This window comes from Hippopotamus amphibius, chromosome 4, assembly GCF_030028045.1.
Source record: "Hippopotamus amphibius kiboko isolate mHipAmp2 chromosome 4, mHipAmp2.hap2, whole genome shotgun sequence".
Lineage (NCBI taxonomy): Eukaryota > Metazoa > Chordata > Mammalia > Artiodactyla > Hippopotamidae > Hippopotamus > Hippopotamus amphibius.
The window spans coordinates 164,072,441-164,096,068 of NC_080189.1; the positions used below are offsets into that span (position 1 = coordinate 164,072,441).

A 23,628-nucleotide genomic window follows, 5' to 3' on the forward strand; every position below is an offset into this window, starting at 1 on the left:
GTAATGAACCTCTCAATTAAACTTATCTTCCTTTATACAGCCTGGAAATAGGGTGGTGATTTCACTATCCTCAATAGGAACAATTTCCTTTCGTTTGATGCCCCCAGTTGAGTCAGGAATTCAAGGTGCATGGATAAAGTGCTCAGCAGTCTGAAGTTCACTTCCATACTGCACCCAAAGCATTGCACAAAGATGTAAAGACAGCACAAGGAAATTAGTCATGTTTGCTGGGTTAGCAAAACTTTGCATATCTTACCCAAGGCCACACTTGCTGCATGAGGAGCCTGTTGCATTTACATCACTTAAGGGGAGACAAATATTTGAATGAAAATACTTGATCTATTTTTGTTAATGCTCTGGTTTTAATTTTTTTCTCTATGTGCTTGTCTTGCAAGTTTTATTTTGGTGAGTACCATAAAGAGATAATATTTCTAGTGACATAGGGAGCTATAATTTCTCATGTTTTTAAAGCTACGTACGTGTTATTTCAGGAGGGAAAAGGATCATCATCTTAGTGAACTAGGGCCAGAATAGAGTGATCGTTCTGCTAATCCAGCCTCCTGGATCCCCCAGCTGCACAAACCAGATGTTAAAAGGATAAGAGGGTCCACCCAAGAGATAGTACCATTCTGTGTGGCAATTGCCTGTGTCCACAGTGGGTGATCAGCTAAAGTCACCAATCTTATAAGCCAGTAGACCTTGTAATTATCATCCCAGGGAGATAGGCTGGAAATATCATTCCTTTCCCATTCTTACCTTAGATTTAGTACTTTCTGTTGTGAGAAGGAGGTGTTGCAGACATGGGGATTGATATGGAAATCCTATTTCACAGAACTCTTTGTTTTGGGGATACTTTTTAAAACCCAGTGACTATATCTTTATATTTAAAATAAAGTCCCCCACCTGGGATGTGATAATTATTAAAAACATAGTGACTGAAGGGACTTTGGGTATGGAGACCATATGTCTTAACTTTTGTCTTGAATAGACCTTAGCTAATTAAGAATGATGGTGATCTCACCTTCTCAAAAGCCCTCCATGGTCCTTATGGGTCTCATGGTAGAGAGCCTGGCTGTCCTCAGAGACCTACGCCACTTTCTCACGACCTCAAGCATTTGGTCACTACTTGCTAATTTACAACCATAGCCCCAGGTCTACCCTCAGTGCTCATAGCAGACCACTGTTCCCTGTCCTCCCTGGACTTCTTAGACTTCAGACAGGTAGAGGTTAATCAGAAGAGCTCTATCCGTGGAGTCAGGAAGCCTGAATTCTTGACTAAATGTCATAATATAATAGTGACTTGGGAAAGTAACCCAGCCTCTCTGGATCTCATCATAGCCGATTGGTCTAACCCACCTCAGCGGGTGGTTGTACCATTTACGTTATTAGGGAGGAAGGGATCAAGTGCCACGTTTCATCGTAGTCTGTGTTCCCTTGGGAGCAGAGTCTGAGGCAAGGACGTGGGTCAGGTGGTTTATTTGGGAGGGATCTCAAAAGTGGGCATGAAGGAGCAAAGACAATGAGCATGAGGGAGAAATACCAACATGAATGCCCTCTGTCAAGGGTTCTGCCGTGAGCCACGTGGAAGTGGGGCAGATGGAGGGTGCTGCGATGAGCACCTCCAGGAGCTGTCTGTCCCAGAGGTAGGAGATTGGGACATGTATCCATCAGCGCCACCCCTCCCCCTGTTTGTCAGCCCCCACCTCCACCCCACTTTGTTGCTTTTGTGTGCAGACAAGGAAGGCACCCCTGACTTCAGAGAAGACCCGAGAGCTGGCCCTGCTTGAGGTGGGGACTGTCAGGCTGTGTGTGAGACGGTGTGTAGCAGTAACTGCCCGCTGCCGCTGTGGGTGAAATCTGAGGTTGGCTGAGGGGACGTGATGTGGGACACGAAAGTGTCTCCTGCTGGTGCACCAAAACACGATGGCGTATTTACCCTTCACTTACGTTTCCAGTGTGAACTTTTAACTTCTTTTGGCTTTATTAGTAGGTCCTGTATGCTGGGACTATATCCTCGTCTTGGAAATTGAAAACACAAAGTAAAATCAGGTCCTACTTTTCATTAACCTTCCAAATGAGATTTTCTGTTTCATATTAGGCAGTGTTCTCCCATTTCTTCCATGTCCTTTACCTGGCCTCTCCTCATTCCTCCTCAAATACCTGGCCTGGAACAACCTGGGGGTGTAACCCTGATGGAGCTGTGAGAAGAAATGAGGCTCAATGGAGGGATTTTGCAGACGGACTGACTGGGGGCTGAGTCCCGTAGCTGTGTGACCTTGACCTTGACCTTGTGATGCTTTGCTCTGCCTCTTTATTTGTAAAGTTGAGTAAACTGTATCAGCCTCACACTATGAACCTAAATAAGATCATGTGTGAATGTACTTGGTACCTCCTTCATCTCCATATGAGTCTCCCAGAAGGGTGCATTTTTTGGCAGGAAAAAAATATATATTTAAAAGGAAAGGTAGTGTCTTTATTTATATCTGCTGCTGCCTGGTGTCTTTTAGCTTCAAATTTGTCTAATTCATCCAACTGCCAAAATGCAATGTTCAGGTCTCTTCTGCTCCCCTTCCTTTTCTTCCTCTACCTTCAGTAAATTTACTCTGTCATTTATTCATCCAATTTTATGTATTCACTTCTTGATTCAATCATATGTATTTATTACTCTACTGAATATCTTCCTGAATTGGTCCGATACGTTCTATTGCTAAAATACTATTTGTAACTCTCTTCAGCTCCCCTTTCATTTCTTCTCCCTCCCTCAACCTACTAATTTGTTAATTCATTCACTTCTATTTTTTCACTCACTAGTTCTTTTTTCCTAGTATATTGAGCACCTTCTTGGTGTAAGATACTCTGTGTAGTTGTTGGGGATTACGAAGGTAGATGTTCTTTTTTAAAGGGCATAGAAGTGGAGGCACTGAAACTTTAAAAAACCCTGCAATTCAAGGAAGAGAGTGATGATTTACAGAATAAAAGTACTGATGAATTACTGAAGAGGTGTACACTTCTAGCTGGAAGGGTCAGAGAAGGCTGAGAAGGAATGGATAGAGGTAGAGAAGTTTTGAAAGTATAAAAGGCTAATGGAAGATGTCTTATGACTTCCTTAATTCTTATTTCAAGCAAAATATTAATTATTATGAATAATGAACTAGATCTTTCAATTCATAGTTGAATAGTTTAAAATTCTGCTTTTTAGCACAAAAGGTCAATTCACAAGGAAACAGACTTTAATTGGAAATGTATTAGGAGGCTGTTAGGAGAGCAGGTTCTAGTGTGTCTCTTGGTTAATGTCTCTTTAGCTCAGTTTCTGTCAGCTTCAAAATCTGTGTCTTCAGTGCTAAACAGTAAGATCCCATAGTCAGACCTTAAGGCATAGCATTTTAAATCATTGAAGGAAGAGTGATTTGTATTAATTGTATTATGACAATGGTAGGAAAAGTACTAGTATATTTTAGAAAGTTTTTTTTCTTAACAAGAGTAGAATCAGAATCTACAAAAGCATCTTCTTCCTATCCCGAAGCAAATTGCCCTCATCTCTTGAAAAGTAGCTTCATGGAGAGAGATTATCACAAGAACTCCCAAGACTGTCCTCAGCTCACCGCTCCTAAGCAATGCTGTGAATTTATGGCTTATGGTAGAGATTTGGCAGTAAATTGTGGGCAAGATTTTTTCTCATCTTTTGTGGAGTCATTTGTTCCTTTGGAGATATATCTGCCTTGGATTCATTCCATTTCAAAATTGAAATACTCCGTTTTCCTAGACAAGATGAACGGGTTCATATTATGCTGTGATCACAATTTATAAAGATCCTATTGAATGAGCTGCCAGTGTTTGCTTTGAGATGTTAGGGACACTCCTTGTTCCAGTCCTAATGCATGGGCTAGAGCACATAACTGAAACCATGCTGGGAAAAAGTTAAAAAGGAAAGAAGGGAGGGAGGGAGGAAGGAAGGGAAGAAGAAAGGGAGGAAGGGAGGAAGAGGGGAGAGAGACAGACAGAGAGACAGAGAAAGAAAGACAAGAGAAGCTCAGCAGCCTTGCATCATTAGTAGGCAGTAGTGGCTTGAGGTGCAAACTGACACTGTACTAAGAAAATCATGCAAGTGAACTCTGATTCACACTTCCCGGCAGCAGGAATTTGCCAGGAGATGGTACCAAGTGTGACTGATGCTGGGTAGGAAAGACACAAATAACAGAAATAAGGTCCCCTGGCTAATAGGATCAATCATGTCCTATGTTCTCTGGAATCTTTCTCTTCTCAGTTGAGGGTGCTTCTGTCACCCAGGTTCTCAGACCAAATCTGGGAGTCATCATTGATTCTTCTCTTTCTCTCTCCCACTTCCAATCTACCTCCCAAACCAATCTCCAAGAACTGTTGACCCCACCTCTAAAATATATCCCAAACCTCACCACTTCTATTTCTACTGCTACCTCCCTGGTCCAGGTCACTTTCATCTCCTGCCGTGAACAGCTTTTTAGTGCATCTCCTTGTCTCCACTGTTTGCCTCTTCTGGGCCAGTGCATCTGCAGCATCGGAGTGAGTTTTAAAACTTAAACTCGGTCCTGTGATTCCCTCGCTGAAAACTTCCTAGTGGCTTCCCATTGCATTGAGAGCAGCATTCAGGTTCTCGGGCCTCGTGATCTGGCGTCTGTCTGCACTGCCAGCTTCTCTCCTGCCACACTCTCTCCCATGGGCACTCCAGTCATAACGTGCTTCTTTCTGTTCCTCCAACGTGCCAGCCTCTTTCTGGGCTTCTGCCCTGGCTGTGCCCATTGCCTCAGATATTTGCAAGCTTGGCTCCTACCCAGATGTACCATCTTACTTCCTGGCTCTCCATCCAGGCTGGTACAGGACCAGAATAGATCTGTCACCTCAGAGGGGCCTCTCTGGAACATTCTGTGCCACAGCCAATCCTCTATTCCCACTCCCCACCCCAATTACTTCTCATCATATTACCCTGTTTTATTTTCTTCACAGAATTCAAACCTATCTGAAATTATCTCATGTTCTTTTTTTTTAAATTCAGTTTAATTTTTGGCTGTGTTTGGTCTTCATTTCTGTGCGTGGTCTCTCTCTAGTTGTGGTGAGCGGGGGCTACTCTTCGTTGTGGTGCATGGGCTTCTCGCTGTGGTGGCTTCTCTTGTTGTGGAGCACAGGCTCTAGGCATGCAGGCTTCAGTAGTTGTGGCACATGGGCTTAGTAGTTGTGGCACCTGGGCTTAGTTACTCCACAGCATGTGGGATCTTCCCAGACCAGGGATCGAACCTGTGTCCCCTGCACTGGCAGGTGGATTCTTAGCCACTGTGCCACCAGGGAAGCCCCATCTTATGTTATTTTATCCTTCATGCCCCCCTCCTGCCCCCTGCCAAACTAGCCTGTGAGCTCTGTAAAGGGTGAGGACCTGGTCTGTCTTGTTCATCTCTTCATCCTCCACAACTAGAATGGTGTCTGCGCCCAAGCCAGTGCTCCTTTGCATTTGTTAAATACGTGAGTAGACCCTATGATATGTGGCCAGGGGTTAGTAACAGGACTCTGTCGGCACCTGGAAAAGCAGAGTCGAGGGTGAGCCACAGGGAAAGGGATGGGGCCCCAGAGATGAACGTGCTGCATGTGGCAGGCCTGATGGTACAGGGACCTATCCAAGCCCAGTAAATATCGGTGGTGTCTTCAGTGGGTTTTACCTAGAAGCAGGCCTCCAGGAGGGTGCACGGGCTCAGGCTGAATGACTTGGTCACTTGTCTTTCTCACATACCTCACTGGGAACCTTCTTAATACGAGGTTTCCAGAAATCTTCCTCTGCTTTTCACATCTATTGTAGGAAGTATGACAGCTTTTCCTGAGACCTGAAGACTCCAGTGAGAGTGAAATGATCTACTTGAAATGTTTCACCAAACTGGCTCTATAAGTAAAAATGAGATAAAATTTTTTCAAAGAAAATGAATGCTTTTGACAAAAATAAGTTTATCAAAATAAAACACCTCTCACTCTGTTGGGTTGTCAGCCCAAAGAAAACAAGCAGAACCTGAAATTTGGAGGGGCAAATAAAATGCTTCTTTCCTACTTCTCTGTCACTCTGCTTATTCTTTAGTTGCATCCTTTTCCTCCTCACCCCTGCTTTTACTTGCTGTATGTATCCTCTCTGGAGAGGAAGCACCATAAAATATATGATGCTACAGGCTTAGTAAAATGTCTGTCACAGCTCAGCTAGCCTAACCTAAGGTGCTGGTGGAAATAAGGTAAGTTTTCTCTTTCTAAATATTTTTGGTGTTCTTAAAACCTACCATGGCCCATCATGTTGTGTGTTTATTTGCCATGTCATTTAGGTGTATAATCACATGCATTTCACTACACTTTTCTAAAGGAGTGAATTCCATCTTTTTTATGCATTGTAGGAATTTCAATTCATGTGAAGCCTAGTTCCAAAGGAAATCACATTGTTGTTCCTCTTCCCTTCCTGCACAAATAGGAAGATGTCCAGTGATTATGGTACAGGTGTTGCCTCCTTAGTCCCCACCCTCCTACTCCCCGTCCCCCCAAAAAAGTTTCTCAATGATACCCACCCACTTTTAGAAATAGCACTTTGTGAAACATGGAAAGAATTTCTACTCCCTGCATATGAGCAAAACCATCTGGTTTAGTTGACTTGGGCAGGTCTTAGAAATATACGGACAAAGTGTTGAAATATGAGATATTTGGGTATCTTGTAGTTTTGCTGCTTATATTGCTCCTGGGGGGAATAACAAGTTCATGTAATGTGAACAGTCTGCTAAAAAAAAAAACACAACTAAATAGGTTCAAAATAATTAAAATCCAAAGTCCACCTTGTGAAGGTGGGTGCCTTTAGTAATGCCCAAATGTAGCTATTTCCACACACTTCCACTCGCTATCTGCCAAAGAGGGAACATTCTGCTAATATCTGAGTGTCATCTTCCTTCAAGCAATGAGCAATGATTTCTCTCTGGAAGAGTACTTTTCTCCTAATTTTTCATTTTGATTTTATTCTTAGCTGCGGCTTCCATGGGGTTAGTGTAGGATAGGTCAAGAAAGTCTAGTTTGTGTCCTTCATCCATGATTCTCTTTCTCTATCCCCCATTCATCAGAGAATGTTCTGTGAGACCAGCCAAAACTAAAAGAGATGATGCTACATGAGTTTGCAGTGAGGCTGTATTGAGTGGGTATTGGTGTGGTATTACCCAGAGGATTTGTTGAAGGCCAGCTGTTCTACAATAACAAACGATTCAACGCTTCACTTCTACAGACGGCTGCATCCCAGAAATCTTCATCTGCAATTTCACTTCTTTACTCCAGTCACGGGTGTCATTACCTGGGAAATTCAACTATGGGGTGTCAGACAACTTGTTAGTTTTCTGTATTTAGATCAAGCATTGCGGAGCTAAGTAGCTTAAAGGGAATCAAAGGATTGCTTTGTGATCAATATTTATTACTTAAACTATAAAAGGAGAAAACGTGCATCTAATACATGCATCTAATAGGTACCCAATTGCAGACCATACTTCTTCTAGCTACTAAAAAGGAAAAGGACAGTGCTGGAAAATTAATAGCTTTGATAATATTTTTTGAAGTTCTCACCAGTTCCATTTTAAATCTCAACTTAAAAAATGATTTCCTCCTTCTTCTTATCTGGACCATCTTTTACCTAACAGCAAAGAACTCTTTACATTCATTGTTTTACTGATGCTTTGTGCTTGAATCTGCCAGAGAAGTTGTTCCAAACTAAATCCTCTTATTTCTAAAACCTATCCATTTGTATGTTTCAACTTTCAGCTTGTGTCTGCATCTTGCATCACTTATCAATCAATTTTTATGCTTAGGCTACAGATTAAATTTGCTCTTCTCCTCTATTTGTGAACATTTCCAGCTGAGTTTAAACCTCACTTTCCTTCTAGTAGGATGTATTGACCTTTTGGCTTGATTAAAGATAAATGCCATTGACTCGCAGCTTTTGGAGGCTGAGAGTTTTCCAGAAGTTCACTGAGATTTCTCTATTTATTGCTTGAAAATAAATATCAAAGAATACTCATTTCCCTGCCATTTTAAGGAGATGTGTGTGAATCTTTTTTTTTACTCTTAGAGTAGTGAGGATTAGTGGGGTGGGAGGTATCGCATGTAGTCAAGCAGTAGGGCGTGAGAGGTTTCAGTTATTTTCTTCACATTTTTGGTCATAGGTCATCACATCCTAAAGTTTTAGAGTCAGGTTTTGAATCTGACCATAGTGGACATTTCAAGGACTCCATAAGTACCTGCAAAATACCAGCAGCATTTAAGACATACCGGGCTGAGGCAAATCTTGTTTTATGTCTCTGTGGCTGATGTGGCACTAATGCAGCAATGTCCTAAAACTGACTGTGCTGGTGTTAGTATTTCTCCCTCTTTTCTTGTTCCCAGTCCTAAAAATTAAGTGATGCGCAAAAATTGTCTAAAGAACAGATGCCACCTATAGGAGCTCTTTAAATAGCCTGTATTTGAAGCAGTTTTGCATCCATAGCCAATATTTTCCACATCTTTCTTTACTTTCTTCTTTCTTATTGAAGCATTTGCCTGTAGAATAGAGGATAAAAACATAAAAAAAAAAAAACAAAGGCAGATTTGTTTCTTCTGAGAACATCTGTTCTTGCTTCAAAGTACTCACAGGATGTCGGTCCATTTTCTCCCAGTGCCCGCACAGTGTGCTGTTGTAAAGGAGAGGCATCTTTCTCTCAGGCTTGAATTTCATGAGATGATGAACAATGCTATTTAATCAGTTGCAATGTAGGGAAAAGCCTGCTGCAGTGTATACATTTTAGATACCATTAAAGACAGGTATACTCACAAAGAGAGGCTAAGATTGAGTAGTAAATGGTTTGCTATAGAATTATTTTTTTCCCTAAAATTCATTGGCAGAGTTACTCAATTCAGGGTATATTTGGTCCATTCTAAGTTTCTTCACTGAATTCTCAGGATTTTTGTAAATGTGGATTGCACTTGGGGTATAGGTATATCCTGAAAAAAAAATTAAACGCAAATTACCTCTTGAGTACATTGTGATTAAAAGAAACCTTTCCACTTTGCAAGCCTGTTTATTTTTCAAGAAGGAAATTTCCCCAAACTTCAACTACTATCATAACTCTTATAACCAGCACTTAATAGGAATGCTAATTACTCAAAATTAAAGGGTATAATTTAAAATTACATAGCTTAAATAATCTCTACCCAAGTGATACTCTTTTTTTCTTTTCTCCCCTAAACAATGTATAATATCTGCAGTCTTGGAGGTAGAGGAGTAGGGAGAGTGGCTAGTGAAACTTATATAATAAAAGTTTCAAAATTAATTAGATAAAAGTTTATCGGCCGTATTTGATGGTTTCCAAAGAAGTAAAGACCTAGGTAGGCGTCAGTTATTAAACAAGCACTTATTAAAGCACCTACTAGGTACCTGGTCCTTTGCTCCTATATGTTGGAGTCAAGTGTGTAGTCTTCTGAAATATTGCAGATGTATAACATTCATGGAGATGTATTGCCAAGTTACCTGTTTCATTTTTTTTGCAAGTTATTTCCAGAAGTAAGGCTTTCCATATATTGACTGAGTAATGTAGGAAGATTTAAACCATGTCTTTCTGCATGGGATCAGCTATATATGTAGAGAGAGCACGCTTGTTCTGAGTTTTCTGGTTCTATGCAATCTTCTTTGTCTTTTCAACTTACATCTCAGTTCAGTGGTGAGTGAAACATAATACTCCTCTCCCCCTCATCACTAACTGAGATGTTTTAGTGCCTTGATGTTTGTCTTGCCAACTTTTGCCCCTAAATACCATAATTTGTCGTTGCACCTGATTCTTCCTACGGTTCACTTGAACATCATCTTGAGCGTCTTGATCATGGATCTTTTGAGACAACTTGGTTTATTCCTTTATTTAGTGGCACATTTTACTGAATATTCTTTTGACTGAAACAGGTTCAATTTTGGAATTTTGCATTATTTCATTTTTTAGGTCTTTGGATCTTTTTGGAAGATGATAAACAATGAATAAGTCTGGGGCCCATCATATTCCCTTCAGGAGCATTATTTATAATGGGGTTTAAACCTTGACATGATTATTATTGTAACAATTACTGTTGTGCTTTCTGTGATCACTGAGTTCTAGTAAGACCATGGGTTAATGGAAATGTCAAGTTAAAAGCATAGCTCTTCTCTCATCCAATCGGTGGATACTCTCCAAAAGCCAGACTGGTGTATTATGCCTGAGTGACCAAATGATTCTGAAGGAATATATGATGAATTTCCTGTATCTTCAAGAAATTCAGCTGATGTCCAAGGCTTTAGGAAACAAAATGACAGCCGATTACTGTTTCCTACAAATGTTTGCTTATTGCCATTGGCATTTTAAATGTCTTGCAGCTAGAAATAAAGGAGGGCACTCATTTGTTATTGTCCATTACAACTCAGTTGAGATGTTGTATTGGGGACTGCTGTGGAGGACCCCACTGGATTAGTGAAACTCAGATGGGCTCTCAGGGATGTGATTTCTTGAATGCTATTGGGTCATGTGCACCAGTGTGGCTTTGACAACTCTGATGCCATGAACACAACTTTTAGAGTTGATTCTAACTTTGGCACTTACCACTGCCCTTAGGCAAAGGACCGGAGACCCTGTACGCGGGGCAGAAGCTCAATGACAACGAATGGCACACCGTTCGGGTAGTGCGGAGAGGAAAAAGCCTTAAGCTAACCGTGGACGATGATGTGGCGGAGGGTGAGTACAGCTATGGTGAACTTTGTCTCTCTTTGCTCTAGGACTTCTCTTGGTCAGTGAGCAAAGAGTTTTTTTTGAAAATCTTGTATTTTGCGAAACCCAAGTTACATGTCTTATTCTCTGTTGACAAGCTCAGGTAAGACTAGGAAGAGCTTCCTCTATATTTTCATAATCCCTTTTCATTGATCTGTATTGTAGAGCTTATCCACTATTGTGGTTACATATTGATGGGGCTCTCTCCTTAGGCATAGACTATGTGTCTGGAGAACAGATGTAGAGTTCTGCAGATCTTTCTATTATTGAGTTACTCAAAAACCACTTATCAATCATGCTTCTAAGTGCCAGTTCCTTCCCTTTTGAATGAGTCACTCTCTAGTAGAGGGAGATGGATAAACCAGAAATTTGGAACATTATAGGTACAAGTAAGTACGTAGAGCAGTGCATGATACTTACAGGGTGCTGAATAATTATTCATGTATTTAATAATTTATGTAATCGTTATTAACTGAGTACCTATTCTGTGCTGAGCACTACTTTAGAAGGTGCTTGGACTGTGGTGGTGGACAGTTGGGCAAGTCCTTGGCCTGGTGGAATTTACATTCTAGGAGGGCAAGGAGTAAGTGAATGAATCCATCCATGTATAAAGGAACATTCAGAGCCTCACACCAGCAGTATTTCTTGACAGGCTGTTATATGCCAGGAATGTGCTGGGGATTGTAGAAGATAAAAAGGAAGTATACAAGATTACCTGTTTCCTTCAACAAGGAACCAATTTTGTAGATAAGATAGGACTCAGGAATTTGAGAATAAGACAAAGAATATATAATGAGATTCTAATTTGAGTGGGTAAGATTATAATTTTCAATCAGAGGAGAAAATGATCCGTTTTGGCTGGAGAAATCTGGAGTGATTTATGAAGGTAGATCTTTGGGCAGAATATGATGGGTAACTTAATAAGATCTAGGGCAGGAGAGAGAAGGCATCTGTAAGTGCATCTTACATGCTTCATTCTAAGGTTTATACTCTCCAGTATTCCAGAGCTTTGCATATCTGTTACTCAGACTTCTTGTCCATGTGGGGAAGGAAAACATGAGGAAGGATGGGGTATTACATGGAATGCTGTTGGTGTCAGGAGACCTGGGCCCTGATGCTGATTCTCTGCAGGATGTTGGGAGAGTCACTTACCATTTCTGGACCTGTCAAATGGAGTCAGTGGCCTAAGCCATCTCTACAGTTTCTTCTATGAATGAGACAGTCAGATTAGAGCCAGGAGCTTTGGGGTTTAACAGTCAGTGTCACTAAAATGCTTTACACCTTTGGGATATATATACTAAACATCCCTTTCCTCATTTCCTCATTTTTAAACTTGAAATTCTTTTATTGTTAAGGCTATTTTCAGCACAAAGTTTCTGTAATTTAATTTTATAACCATGAGCCTGAGCTTCTATGCTTCTGGAGTCAGGAATTGTAGTAAGTCATGTATGTGTGTGTGCAGGTAGGGGAGAGAGAGAGAGAGAGAGAGAGAGAGAGTGTGTGTGTAAGTCAAGAAGGAGAGTCTGGATGGAGGAGGAACATCTCACATACATCCAGTGCCCAGCTGGCATTAGACGCCGTTTTAGCTGTTGTACACATATCAACTCCTTTAATCTTCTAGAGTGCACCATTGCCTTGCAAGTTAAGTGTTCTTGTCATTTTACGTAAAGGGAACTTGAACTTAGAGGGAGTTGTATAATTAAGTATAATTAAGCTCTAAATTCATGTCTGCGTGATTTGACCAAATCAAGCTGCTTGTTAGACTTCACAGTTCATCCTGAGAAAATGATTTGTCTTACACTATAGGTAAAATATAGTGGAAGGGATTGGAGCGTGGTGAGGAATACATTTCAGTAGGTAGACAACAGTACGCATCTCCTTCCCTCCCAAAAATAAGACAAACAGAGCTACAGCAATTAGCCAAAACCCTCCAATTGTACATAGACATAACTTAGTGGTGGGAGGTAAAGTTACTGTTCTACATGCCTGAAGGGTAACCTAGCTTTATGTAATGAATATAAGCAAAGAGATATAAAAATGATTGTAAGCTTTAGAACCCACAGCCAAGCTGAATTAATTATTCAGAAACTCCGCATGAGGGAGTGCAGAGAGGAGCCCGCAGGGACAGCAGTGATACATCCCTTGGTGCCCCCTCTGGGTTTAGCCCCCAGTAAAGCCAACAGTGCTGCTATCTGCAGCGTGTTTTGAATGAACAGCCACTAGATGGCGACCTCATTCCACTCTCTCCAGACAGCGAGTTCTTTTATTTCCGTAGGGAAATTATATACCCTGAAATCTATAGTCATAAAGAATTGCAGGACTGAGGGTACAGTCATGTGTATTGCCTCCCTCAGTCATTATTCTTTTATAGAAACTTTAGAATAAAGGTAATCATAAAGTGTGCTTTCTCTTACCACTAATAATTAAAACGCAGGATTAAACCATGGATGCCCATCCAGTAATTTGATATTTGAAATTAATGAAGTTCTTTCATTTTCCACCTGACCCCCTACTTTGCTGCTGATGGGGGGAAAAAAAAATCAGCCATAAGGATAAAGAAATGTGGGAGAAGAAAAGAGCTATTTTGCTTATGAGCCCACAACCTTGGATTGCTTCTTATAGTGATAAGGGGTTTGGGAATTTTAATTTTAGCTCACAGAAGTCATGAAATCAGGAGATGAAACTAAAATACCACACAGTCCTCAGGTTATTAAGTAGTGTCTTATTGGCTTATTTGTAATGCCTTTCGTGCTGTTTAAGGTCCCCCAAGATGTCAGAGTTTCAGCTAGGTTGTAGAAATGATGCAAAGAATAGGTCAGACTCATAAGAAATCAAAAGCAAGGAAAGAAAAAAGTCCTCAGCCTGGCGGTTTTCATTTATTATAATATAATGTGTTCCGAAAACAATATTAACTCAGTTGCCAGTTAATAAGGATTGATTGATTGATTGAGCTGGATTTCTATTATTAAGAATAAATTCAAAGAGGACCTCCCTTGGGCTGTGCACCTCAGCGTTAGGACCTAACACTGCAGGAACTGCTCGCTCCCCCCAGAACGTCTTGTTAGTACAGAACTTCACCTTTCTTTTGACTCCTCTGGTCCATGTTGACTTTTTCCTTTCCTTCCCTCATCCTATGTAGCACATACAGCACCAAGCTATAAGACATCATTTTCCAAGAAAAACTTGTTTCTCACATTAATAAAAAAAAAAAAAATACATGATGAGATTGATGTGGAAAATGTTAGGTTAAACAAAATGAAGTGGAATTCTTTATTGAAAGACCTATCAGGGGCTTTAATATGCTAATATATGTTGCTTATCATCAGTAATTACATATGCAGTGTTTGCCCAATTGATTTGGCACCAGAACTTTTTTTAAATTACTAAAGCATTTTACAGTATATACTTTTGAAAAATGTTGATGTCATGGAGAAAAGGGTGTGAGGGTGGTAAAGCTGGAGGTTTATGGGCAAAATGTGCATTCTTTACTAAGGCTTAATAAGCCATTGTATTCTTAACTTCTCTCCCCACGTCTGGGAGCCAAGGGAGGTCAAGTTGCCTCCTTTAAGCCTCTCCCGTTATTTCCTTGCTGAGCTCTCAGTGTTGGCCAGCTCTTAGTGGTGACTCCAAAAGCAAATGTCTCAAACACAGCCTCCTTCCCCAGCTGTGAGGGATGCTTGCCATGCTCGGGACCCTCTGCCAAACACTGTGGGACAAACAGAAGAGGCAAGAAGTGGTCCCTACCTAGAAAGAGCTTGTATTCTGGTAAGAGAGAGAAAGTGATAAGTGAAGTCGCCGGAAAATTCTTCACACACTTCAGAGAAAGGGAAAAAATGAAAGCTGCATAATTAGTAATAGCTAACAGTTTGAGCACTAGGCACTGCTCTGAGTATTCTGTATGTACTGATACATTTAATCCTGATAACTTCATCCCGGTTTCACAGGGAAACTGAGGCACAGGAAAGTTATGTAACCCAGGCAGTCAAGTCTCAGAGCCTACGTGCTCATCTCCTATATGCTAATGCCTTGTGGGAAGTTACAGCTTGAACTTGGCCAAAATTTTCATTAGGTTTATGTTCTCAGCAAACTTCAATACCCTGAGGGCTGGCCTGTAAACTGCTTGCTGGCCGTCAGTGAACTCTGGAAATGAATGTGTGAACAGGAACCAAGGCAGCATGGCTGTTCTAGGGAAGGTACTGGATACATTACCGTGAGTTAGATAGAATGGCATTATAGTATTTGGCCACTGGAAAGGAGTGTGAACTCATCACAGCAACTTCTGCATGGAAATTTCACCAGTTAAATTCCACCTACATCTTTTCTTGGGCAATAACGTAAGGAATGAGTCAAGCTTTTTCTCCAGAAACACTATCGTGTACAAGATAAGATATGGGCTTTGGAATGAAACACTCCTGTGTTCAGTTTGGGGGTCTACCATTTACCACCTGCATGAACTTTGATAGAATTGCTTAACCTCTCTAAGCCAAGCATCCTCACCTCCAAAGCAAGATAATGGTGCCTGTGTACAGTTTTATTGTGATATTGACATTTGATGGCAGTTATGAAGTGCCTGCCATGGTGCCTGGCATAAAGGGACTGTCCAGTTGTCTTGGTTCTTCCTTGTTATTTTTCTCCTGTTACTCCTCTTTCCTCTGAAGTTTGAAAGCTGCTGCTGTGAAGTATGCATATATTCTCCCTTAAATGGACGGAGTTTTAGTTTACAGACAGCATTCAGAAGAGATGAGTGAAAAGGTTCCTGGTTATTAATATGAGTTAGATGTTACACAGATTTTAAAAAATATGTATTTGCTTAGTTTGGCATACATTTTGAACTGAAGTGGTCTCTTCCATGCTTTTTCCAGGCGCAGTAGCATACATTTTTTGGAATCTCCATCTGTAGCCAAGTGAGTCCCTTTAGCACATGGTGAAGCCAGTTCCTTTTCTAATTCGGCCCCACATCTCCTTCTTCACTTTCCTGCTCTCCTCCATCCCCCACAACTTCTAGTCGAAGCTCTCTGAGCTGTCCTAAACTTTAAATCAGTCTGCCTCCCTGGGCTAAACTCTCAAATGTCACTGCTAGCTTCCCTCCTCTTGCTCATCCAAGCTTTTCTTCCGTCTCTTCTTCTATCTCAGTCCACACTGTAGGAGATTTTCCTGCTTTATGAAATTCCTGTTCTAGTGAGCAGAACTTCCTAACCCCTCAATTCTAGGGGCCAATTTATTTATAATTTCTCTAAAAGAGCCCAATCAACTTTGAAATGGTCTCTTTAGATTTTTTTTTTTTTTTTTTTGGAACGCTCGTCTTCGCAAGGGATCACCCCTTTATCACTTCTTAGTTCTCATCACTGGTCTTTTTTTAAAATTTTTATAAAATAAGAATGAGCATGACGACCACTGTTGTCATAGTTCAGTTGCTGTGTCCTCGTCCAGACTGGCTATGGCTCCCCCTCCCCATCGTCCTCTAGTCTCAGCTCCCAGCCTCCAGACCTGGTAGGAACAGATGTAGCAAGATTGACACTGGGTATTTGTTTCAGTCACTTCATTGTTTTAGATCATGTGAATTTAGGTTATGCTAGTTTGCATTTTCATGACCAGTCCAATTTTCAATACTAGGTAATTTTATACAGTAATTCTTTCAGTTATTCAATTGTTAGCAGATTTAAGTTGCATTTTGATTTTGTTCTATTACAATTTTGTATGTAAGTTAACCAACGTCATTATTTTATTTTTGCTTATATTAAGAGAACAATTTGTCACTAGTTGTCAAAACACCACATAGAAGCTCATAAAATGTAAATTTGATTTTTGTGCTTATGAGCGATTCTTTGAATTAGGTCTGTGTATGCTCCCAAAGAGAGGAAATTAATATTGAGCATCTAAGGGTGTGATCTGGTTGAAGCTCCCAGATATGGAAGTTTAAGGACCCCAGAAAATATGATCCCTGCCTCTCCTTTTATTTTTACCTCCTGAGTTCTGTACCAATAGAGAAAAACAAATGCAAGTCTGGTGGAAATGAAGTATCGTTTTTATTAGTGATAACACTGATGTTGGAACATGTTTACATGTACTGAATTTCAGAATTAGAATTGCCGACTCAACCGCTAATTCAGGGTTGGGGTAGGACTACAGCAAGGCCTGCTCCTCTAATACCCAGGATGCGGATGGATGAGTGGAGTAAACTTGGGTGTTTCTTGAGGGCAGCTTGATCCCCTAAAGGACATGGCAGGGGCTGAGCTGTGACATAGGGTTTCTGTTTGCAGACCATCCTTAATATTTCAAGTTTTGTCTCTCCCTTTCCTCTGGAAAGCTATGAAAGAGGGAGTAAGAGATGCTAGGAATGTCTTGCTAGTGGAATTTCTTCAAAATGGAGGGTAACAACAGGAAAGGGAAGGAAGAGGAAATTCCCCTCCCTTCCTTCTACCTCTGGAACATTACGACGTGGTTTGTTAAATTTTCACATGATTTATCCAAATAAATGTTGAAACAGCCACCTTCAACTCTGGCCAAACTAATGCTGCTTTCCTTGACTTTGTTACTAAAATTTCCAGTCTCTTTGTATTTCTTTCAAGCCCACCTCATTACTCTTGCCTCCGCCACTCACTACTTCTGGGTAAACCGGGTAGTGGGGGGGTCTAATAGTTTATTAGTATCACCTGGAGATACTTTACTTGCACGTGTCAGACACCCGTCCAAATGCTTTCAGCATAAAAGGGACTTTATTGCCATATAGTTTTTAAAAGTCCAGGTTTGGCCAGCTAGATCCAGGTCTTCAAATGACACCATCCTGCAGAAACTGTTTCTCTCCATTTTGTGGTTGTCTTCTGGGTCGGCTGTCTGGGTTTTCTTCTTACCCCTTCAGAAAGTCTTGTTTACAATGAATGTCTGTTTCCTAAGTGTTCCAGCAAAAACCCTGGGTGTAAATATTACCGGACCGACTTGGCTTGCTGCTAATCCAGTGTTCTAAGGGTGGTCCTTAGACCAGTCACATAAGCATCACCTTGAAACTTATTAGAAATGCAGATGCTCAGGCCGCACCTCAGACTTTTGAATAATAAACTGTAAGTGTGGGGCTTAGTGAACTGTGTGCTCCCGATACTTTCTAATGTTCAAAGACCATTTTGTTAGTCCGTAGACCATACTCTGTGGCTAGGGGGATAAAATACACTGAGTGGTTCAGCCTGGGTAGCTTGATTACTTCATGAGCTGGGACGGGGTCACCTTCATCCAGCCCAGATGGTTTAAGGGTGAAACGGGGGAGGTAGCTTCCCAAAGCAAGATTAATTGTTATTATCAGAAAAAGCAACACTTGCTGGTCAGATAAAATTAATGTGTTCTACAATAGAAACTTTTCCACAAGTACTGGGTGGTGAATTATTACACCGAGATATTTGGAAATGAATGCCTAAGGCTTGCTTATTTTTTATCTTTACAAGGGTTAGGGCAATAAAGACTTTGTTTCTTATAGTGTGTGCTAGTACCCAATTATTTTCCTGAATGGAGAAAACAAATAGTTTCATCCTTTAACTTGAGTTACCCATGATCTCATATTTTCCTTTACATGATGGGACATTCTCAGCAGCTGCAGGAGGGCATGACATGCAGAGCATATAACTTGGACCCGCTGAAGCCAAGTCAGATATCTAGTCTATTGAGTATTTTGTTCTCTGGAACTGAATATTTTATGTGGAAACAAATTAGACCTAAAAGATATAGTGAGGGTGCTATGACAAAACATGGTAACACCTCCTTTTTGTATCTCATCTGTGACTTTCACAGGTACAATGGTGGGAGACCATACCCGCTTGGAATTCCACAACATTGAAACTGGTATCATGACCGAGAAACGTTACATCTCCGTCGTCCCCTCCAGTTTCATTGGCCACTTGCAGAGCCTTATGTTTAATGGGCTGCTCTACATTGACTTGTGCAAAAACGGAGACATCGATTACTGCGAACTGAAGGCTCGTTTTGGACTGAGGAACATCATTGCTGACCCTGTCACCTTCAAGACCAAGAGCAGCTACCTGAGCCTGGCCACCCTCCAGGCCTACACCTCCATGCACCTCTTCTTCCAGTTCAAGACCACCTCCGCTGATGGCTTCATTCTCTTCAATAGTGGTGATGGCAATGACTTCATTGCTGTTGAGCTAGTCAAGGGGTAAGTGGAAGAGATCGCCTAGTTTATACTACATATCTTAGCGCAAATTCTGCATAAAATACGGACAGAAAAAAACGTCCGTCCTACTCTCCACCCTCTATTCCTGATTCATGCCCTTATCCCCATTGATTAAAAATATCTATGTAATTATTAGGGCTGGAAGGGAGAGAAGTTCGTGAGTTTTTTAACGGTCTTCTACTAACTCAATCCTATCAGGCTTTTTACTATGAAATATAGTCCTTTAAACCTATGGGAAAAAAGCTTATTTTTGCAAAAGAGGGATGTGGGATGTGTCGCATCCGTCTCTGGGGGAGTACAGTCTGCAGCCACCAAATTTATATGAAGAAATGAAATTAGGTATTTTTGGTGCTACCATTAGGCCACATATGCAAAATTTAAAAAGCTGTTCTTGCTTCAAGACATTTTACTACTGTGTGTTGGAAAGTAGTCAAAAGAAAAACAAAAAATAGAACAAAACGCAAAAGACAGATCCATGATTGACTGTGAATTTAAATGTTGCCCCTAGTGTTTTGGAGCGTACCAGCTGCACTGCCTTGTGGCTCTGGATTTTTACTAGGCAGTCTTGAAAAAATAGATTCAGTGAGTATAGAACTGAAGTGAAATCTGAGCGAACAGGATATCTGACTGTGTTTATATTCTTAAATCACGCTTTAGTTATTCTTGCATGATGCCAGCCTCGCTTGGGGGATTTGAAGCTCCCAGTGTCAGTTATGTACGTGATGCCCTTAAACCGCTCCAGGGAATCTCAAGTCATCGGGTGCTTGTGGTCCCTCATAGGTACATACACTACGTGTTTGACCTCGGAAATGGCCCCAACGTGATCAAAGGCAATAGTGACCGCCCCCTGAATGACAACCAGTGGCACAATGTCGTCATCACCAGGGACAACAGTAACACCCACAGCCTGAAAGTGGACACAAAGGTGGTCACTCAGGTTATCAATGGTGCCAAAAATCTGGATTTGAAAGGTAAACCTTGTAAAGAAGTTTATGCTTTTTAGAGCTTACAATGGAAAGACCATCTCCAGAGGTAAACTACGGTTTAGGAGTGCCATGCATTTTTGGTACATCATGCATCTCCTATTTTCATGACATTGAATGAGACCATGATGCCGTTTATTCAGTTTTTACTTCGACCCCCCTTTAGGAATGGTTTGTTTTCGCTGTAAACCATGGGCATGTGGGAGCTGAGTGATAAATGTCAAAATGTGGAGGGGTCATAGTACAGAGGAAGGCATATAGGTTCTGGAATCTCAGCTGAATCATCTACTGCCTGGGTGACTTTGACAAAATTTCTTTGCCTTGTTCAGCTTCTATGAACTTTTTTTTCTTTTCAAAATGAGGATAATAATTGGTACTACCTTTATGGGCTGTTAGGAGTTTTGATGGAATAATGTCTATAAAATCCTCAGCATATTATGGTAACAAGCACATAAAAAATACTCAATAAGTGGTTATTTTGTTGAAAATGTTAATATTTACTTCATCATAAAATGGGAACAATGCCTACCTCGTAGAATGGATATGGTGATTAAAATTTGTGAGATGATGTGTATAAAATGAATGACACATAAGAAATGTTAGTTTCTTCTTTTTGCAGTGTAGAAACTCTGATAATAATTTTGTTTATGCTGTTCCTACCCCCCTTCCTCCCCCCAGCTGTGTTACCATTATCTAGTAAACAGTCTAGTGTGCATTGGCTTTAGTTGACACAGTTTCTGTACCCTTTACCCATTTGCTTTTACTACCTATTTTCCTTTCCAGGTGACCTCTACATGGCAGGTCTGGCCCAAGGCATGTACAGCAACCTCCCAAAGCTCGTGGCCTCCCGGGATGGCTTTCAGGGCTGTCTGGCATCAGTGGACTTGAACGGACGCCTGCCGGACCTCATCAATGATGCCCTCCATCGGAGTGGACAGATTGAGCGTGGCTGTGAAGGTACAACCTTTTTCTTTTTAAGCTACAGCCTTGTCGCAAGCCTCCTTGCTGCCTCTGCCAGTGCCTCCTTCCTCAGTTTACCAGTCCCCTCTCATCCCATTCACTATCTGACATTGCATCACCATCCATGTCTTCCTGTCATTGGCTGAGTATGTCAAGACATGTGCCACAGGCTCTGGAAATGTATGTTGGCAGATGTCTTTCCAGTGTCACATACTTGCCATAGAGGACCTTTCCTGGCGTTGACATCAGGCTTCTCCTGACTTGTGCCTTTGCTTCCAGCATGGCTGAAAGGGTATCAGGGACTTTTATTTATATCTTAATACACAGGGAGGTACAAATCTGAGACTTTTAAATGTGTGTCACCATTAATAAAATATTTCTTATGTTGCTAATAGTAGCTGCGTTATTTAATGCAAACTGAGCAGGAGGTAGGAAAATGATGTCAGAATGCCAAGACAGAGGAAGGGAAGTCACAGTTATTGAGTACTTACTAGATGTCAGGCATCATTAGGTAGTTTCTTGGTATGGTGTAGTGGAACAGCATTGGCTTTGATGTTATAATGACCTGGATTTAGGTCCAGGTAGTAGTTCCTGTTGGCTGTGTGACTTTTGGCAGGTTACTTAACTTCTCTGAACTACACCCTCCTCATCTGTAAAGTGGGGCAATCAAACTCACCTTGGAAGGTAATATATGTAAGTCACAGTTATATATAGAATGCCTGGTACATACATAGTAGGTACTCAATAAGTGGTAGGATTATTTTTTACAAATATTATCTCACTTGAGACATTTAATAGCATTGCATGCCCGCCCATGTAGCACAACAAACCATGCTCAGCCTATTTCTGTAGCTACTCCACGGTCTCTTGAGATAGTAACTGAATTTTATCGGTCTTCTGAGTCCAATAGTTCTTTACAATAAAAGCCATCTCGTTTTAACCAGCAGGGGAGAGCAGGCAACATTTTCAGCCTTTCCCAGACTCCTTGGGTAGGCTGAAAAGGTGACTTGTATCTAACTTGAAAGGCAAAGAGGATGATCTGACCAGTCACCAGGACTACCTGTATTCTTTTGTCTGGTTGAGCCTCATGGTCTTTTGTGCACTGTATGATGTGTTTTTGTATCCCTCATTCATTTACCATATCCAACCTGTCCATGCATCTCCCAACTGTTCAACTTCATTTATCACTCCTATTCTTAACCAGCTTCAATCCTTCACTTGCCATCTTAAAGCATATTTTAAGAAAAGCTTCTAGTCAGCTTCCCAGGCTGATTTGTAGTATGGAAGTCATTTCCTTTTGTCTAAGAGTCAGTTTCTTGTTACCAGTTTGCACTAGTAATAAGGCTGATTGTCCCTATAGCCCTCTCCAGTTTTCTTTTAGCCAGAAGTATTTCTTAAACTCTGTTGGCCAAACATGGTGTGTGTGTATGGGGGGACGGGAAGTTGGGAATCACCAGGCATTAAAGCAGCCACTTTGCTTTCTTCTCCTGAAAATGCACGGTTTCATTCAACTCAACAATTTTTGTCTTATTGGCCTGTTCTTCATTCTTTTGGGTGTTAAGGGAAATCCTGAAATAGATGCACCATTTGGGAATTAATTTGAGTATCTTAGTTTAGGTGACTGTGGAATGACAGAAATTCCACTTTTCCTGGAATAATTAATCCTATCAAGTAAAATCATAATATAAAAGCACATGTTCAATAGCATAAGGCACTCTTCAAATGTTAAATATTTTTATCATGCCAGCAGTTCTGCAGATTTAAAAGTTAACAGGAATCATCCGTTTAACTCCATAGCAACGTTGCCTGATAGAAATATGTGAGTCACATACGTAATTTTCAATTTCCTGGTAGCTACATTAAGAAAGATACAAAGTAACAGGTAAAGTTAAGTTTAATTTTACATTTTATTTAACTTAAGCTAATATATCCAAAATATTATCATTTCAACATGTAATCTGTCTTAAAATTTTTAAGTAAGACATTTTATCTTCTTCATGTTGAGCCTTCAAAATCAAGTGTGTATTTTGTACTTGCAGCATGCCCTGGTTCAGACCACACTTTTAAGGTACTCAAGAGCCACATGCATCTGTGGCTACTGTATTGGAGGCACAGTTCTATAAAGTATAAAAATTGGGTATAACGAGGTAAAGCTCTAGCACTGGATTGAAAGAAAGTCAAAACCAACCTTCATAAAAGTAGATTAAAATGTATAGTGTAAATGTGGAATGGACCCCACTTAAGAGAGCTTTAGGGGAGGTTGTGGGAGCATTAACAAAAAGAAATTACCCCTCTGATTGGAGAAAATGTTCCTATCCCTACCTACAGCTCTGTGTGCAGTTGGGCATGACTCATCACATGCATTATGGTGGGTTCTGACCTTCCTTTGAGCGTGAGTGATTGTTCAGAGCTGAATACTGTGCTCGATGGCTCCACCATCTGCATCTATGGCAAGTCCTGTGGGCCTAATAACACTGCACTCTATTGCCATGGAGATAATTGCGATGGTTACCCCTGGAGCATTATGACCACCCCACTGGGTAGCATGAAGTGGAGGATGAGTGCTGAGGGAAGAAAGCCCTTGTTTATTATACACAGATGACTCGGATAATTAGCCTAAGTGGCCAGGAAAAATGCCCAAAAAGTAGGTTAAGGCATAAATGACTGTCATTGGAAGTTTGTACTAGTGTGAATAAGCCCTTGTAAGGGATCCCAGGAGCTT

At 40.9% G+C, this 23,628-nt stretch overlaps 1 protein-coding gene across 6 annotated transcripts in view; it reads left to right on the top strand.

The window, feature by feature from the left end:
• Positions 1–23,628, top strand: part of NRXN3 (neurexin 3) — a 1,504,067-nt gene that overhangs the window by 674,681 nt on the left and 805,758 nt on the right. For all 6 annotated transcript variants that reach the window (XM_057731261.1, XM_057731262.1, XM_057731259.1 and 3 more), the window contains 4 exons: positions 10,635–10,754; positions 18,564–18,945; positions 19,744–19,934; positions 20,730–20,903. In XM_057731261.1, coding sequence (XP_057587244.1) covers positions 10,635–10,754; positions 18,564–18,945; positions 19,744–19,934; positions 20,730–20,903 — 867 coding nt within the window. The remainder of the gene's footprint in view (positions 1–10,634; positions 10,755–18,563; positions 18,946–19,743; positions 19,935–20,729; positions 20,904–23,628) is intronic.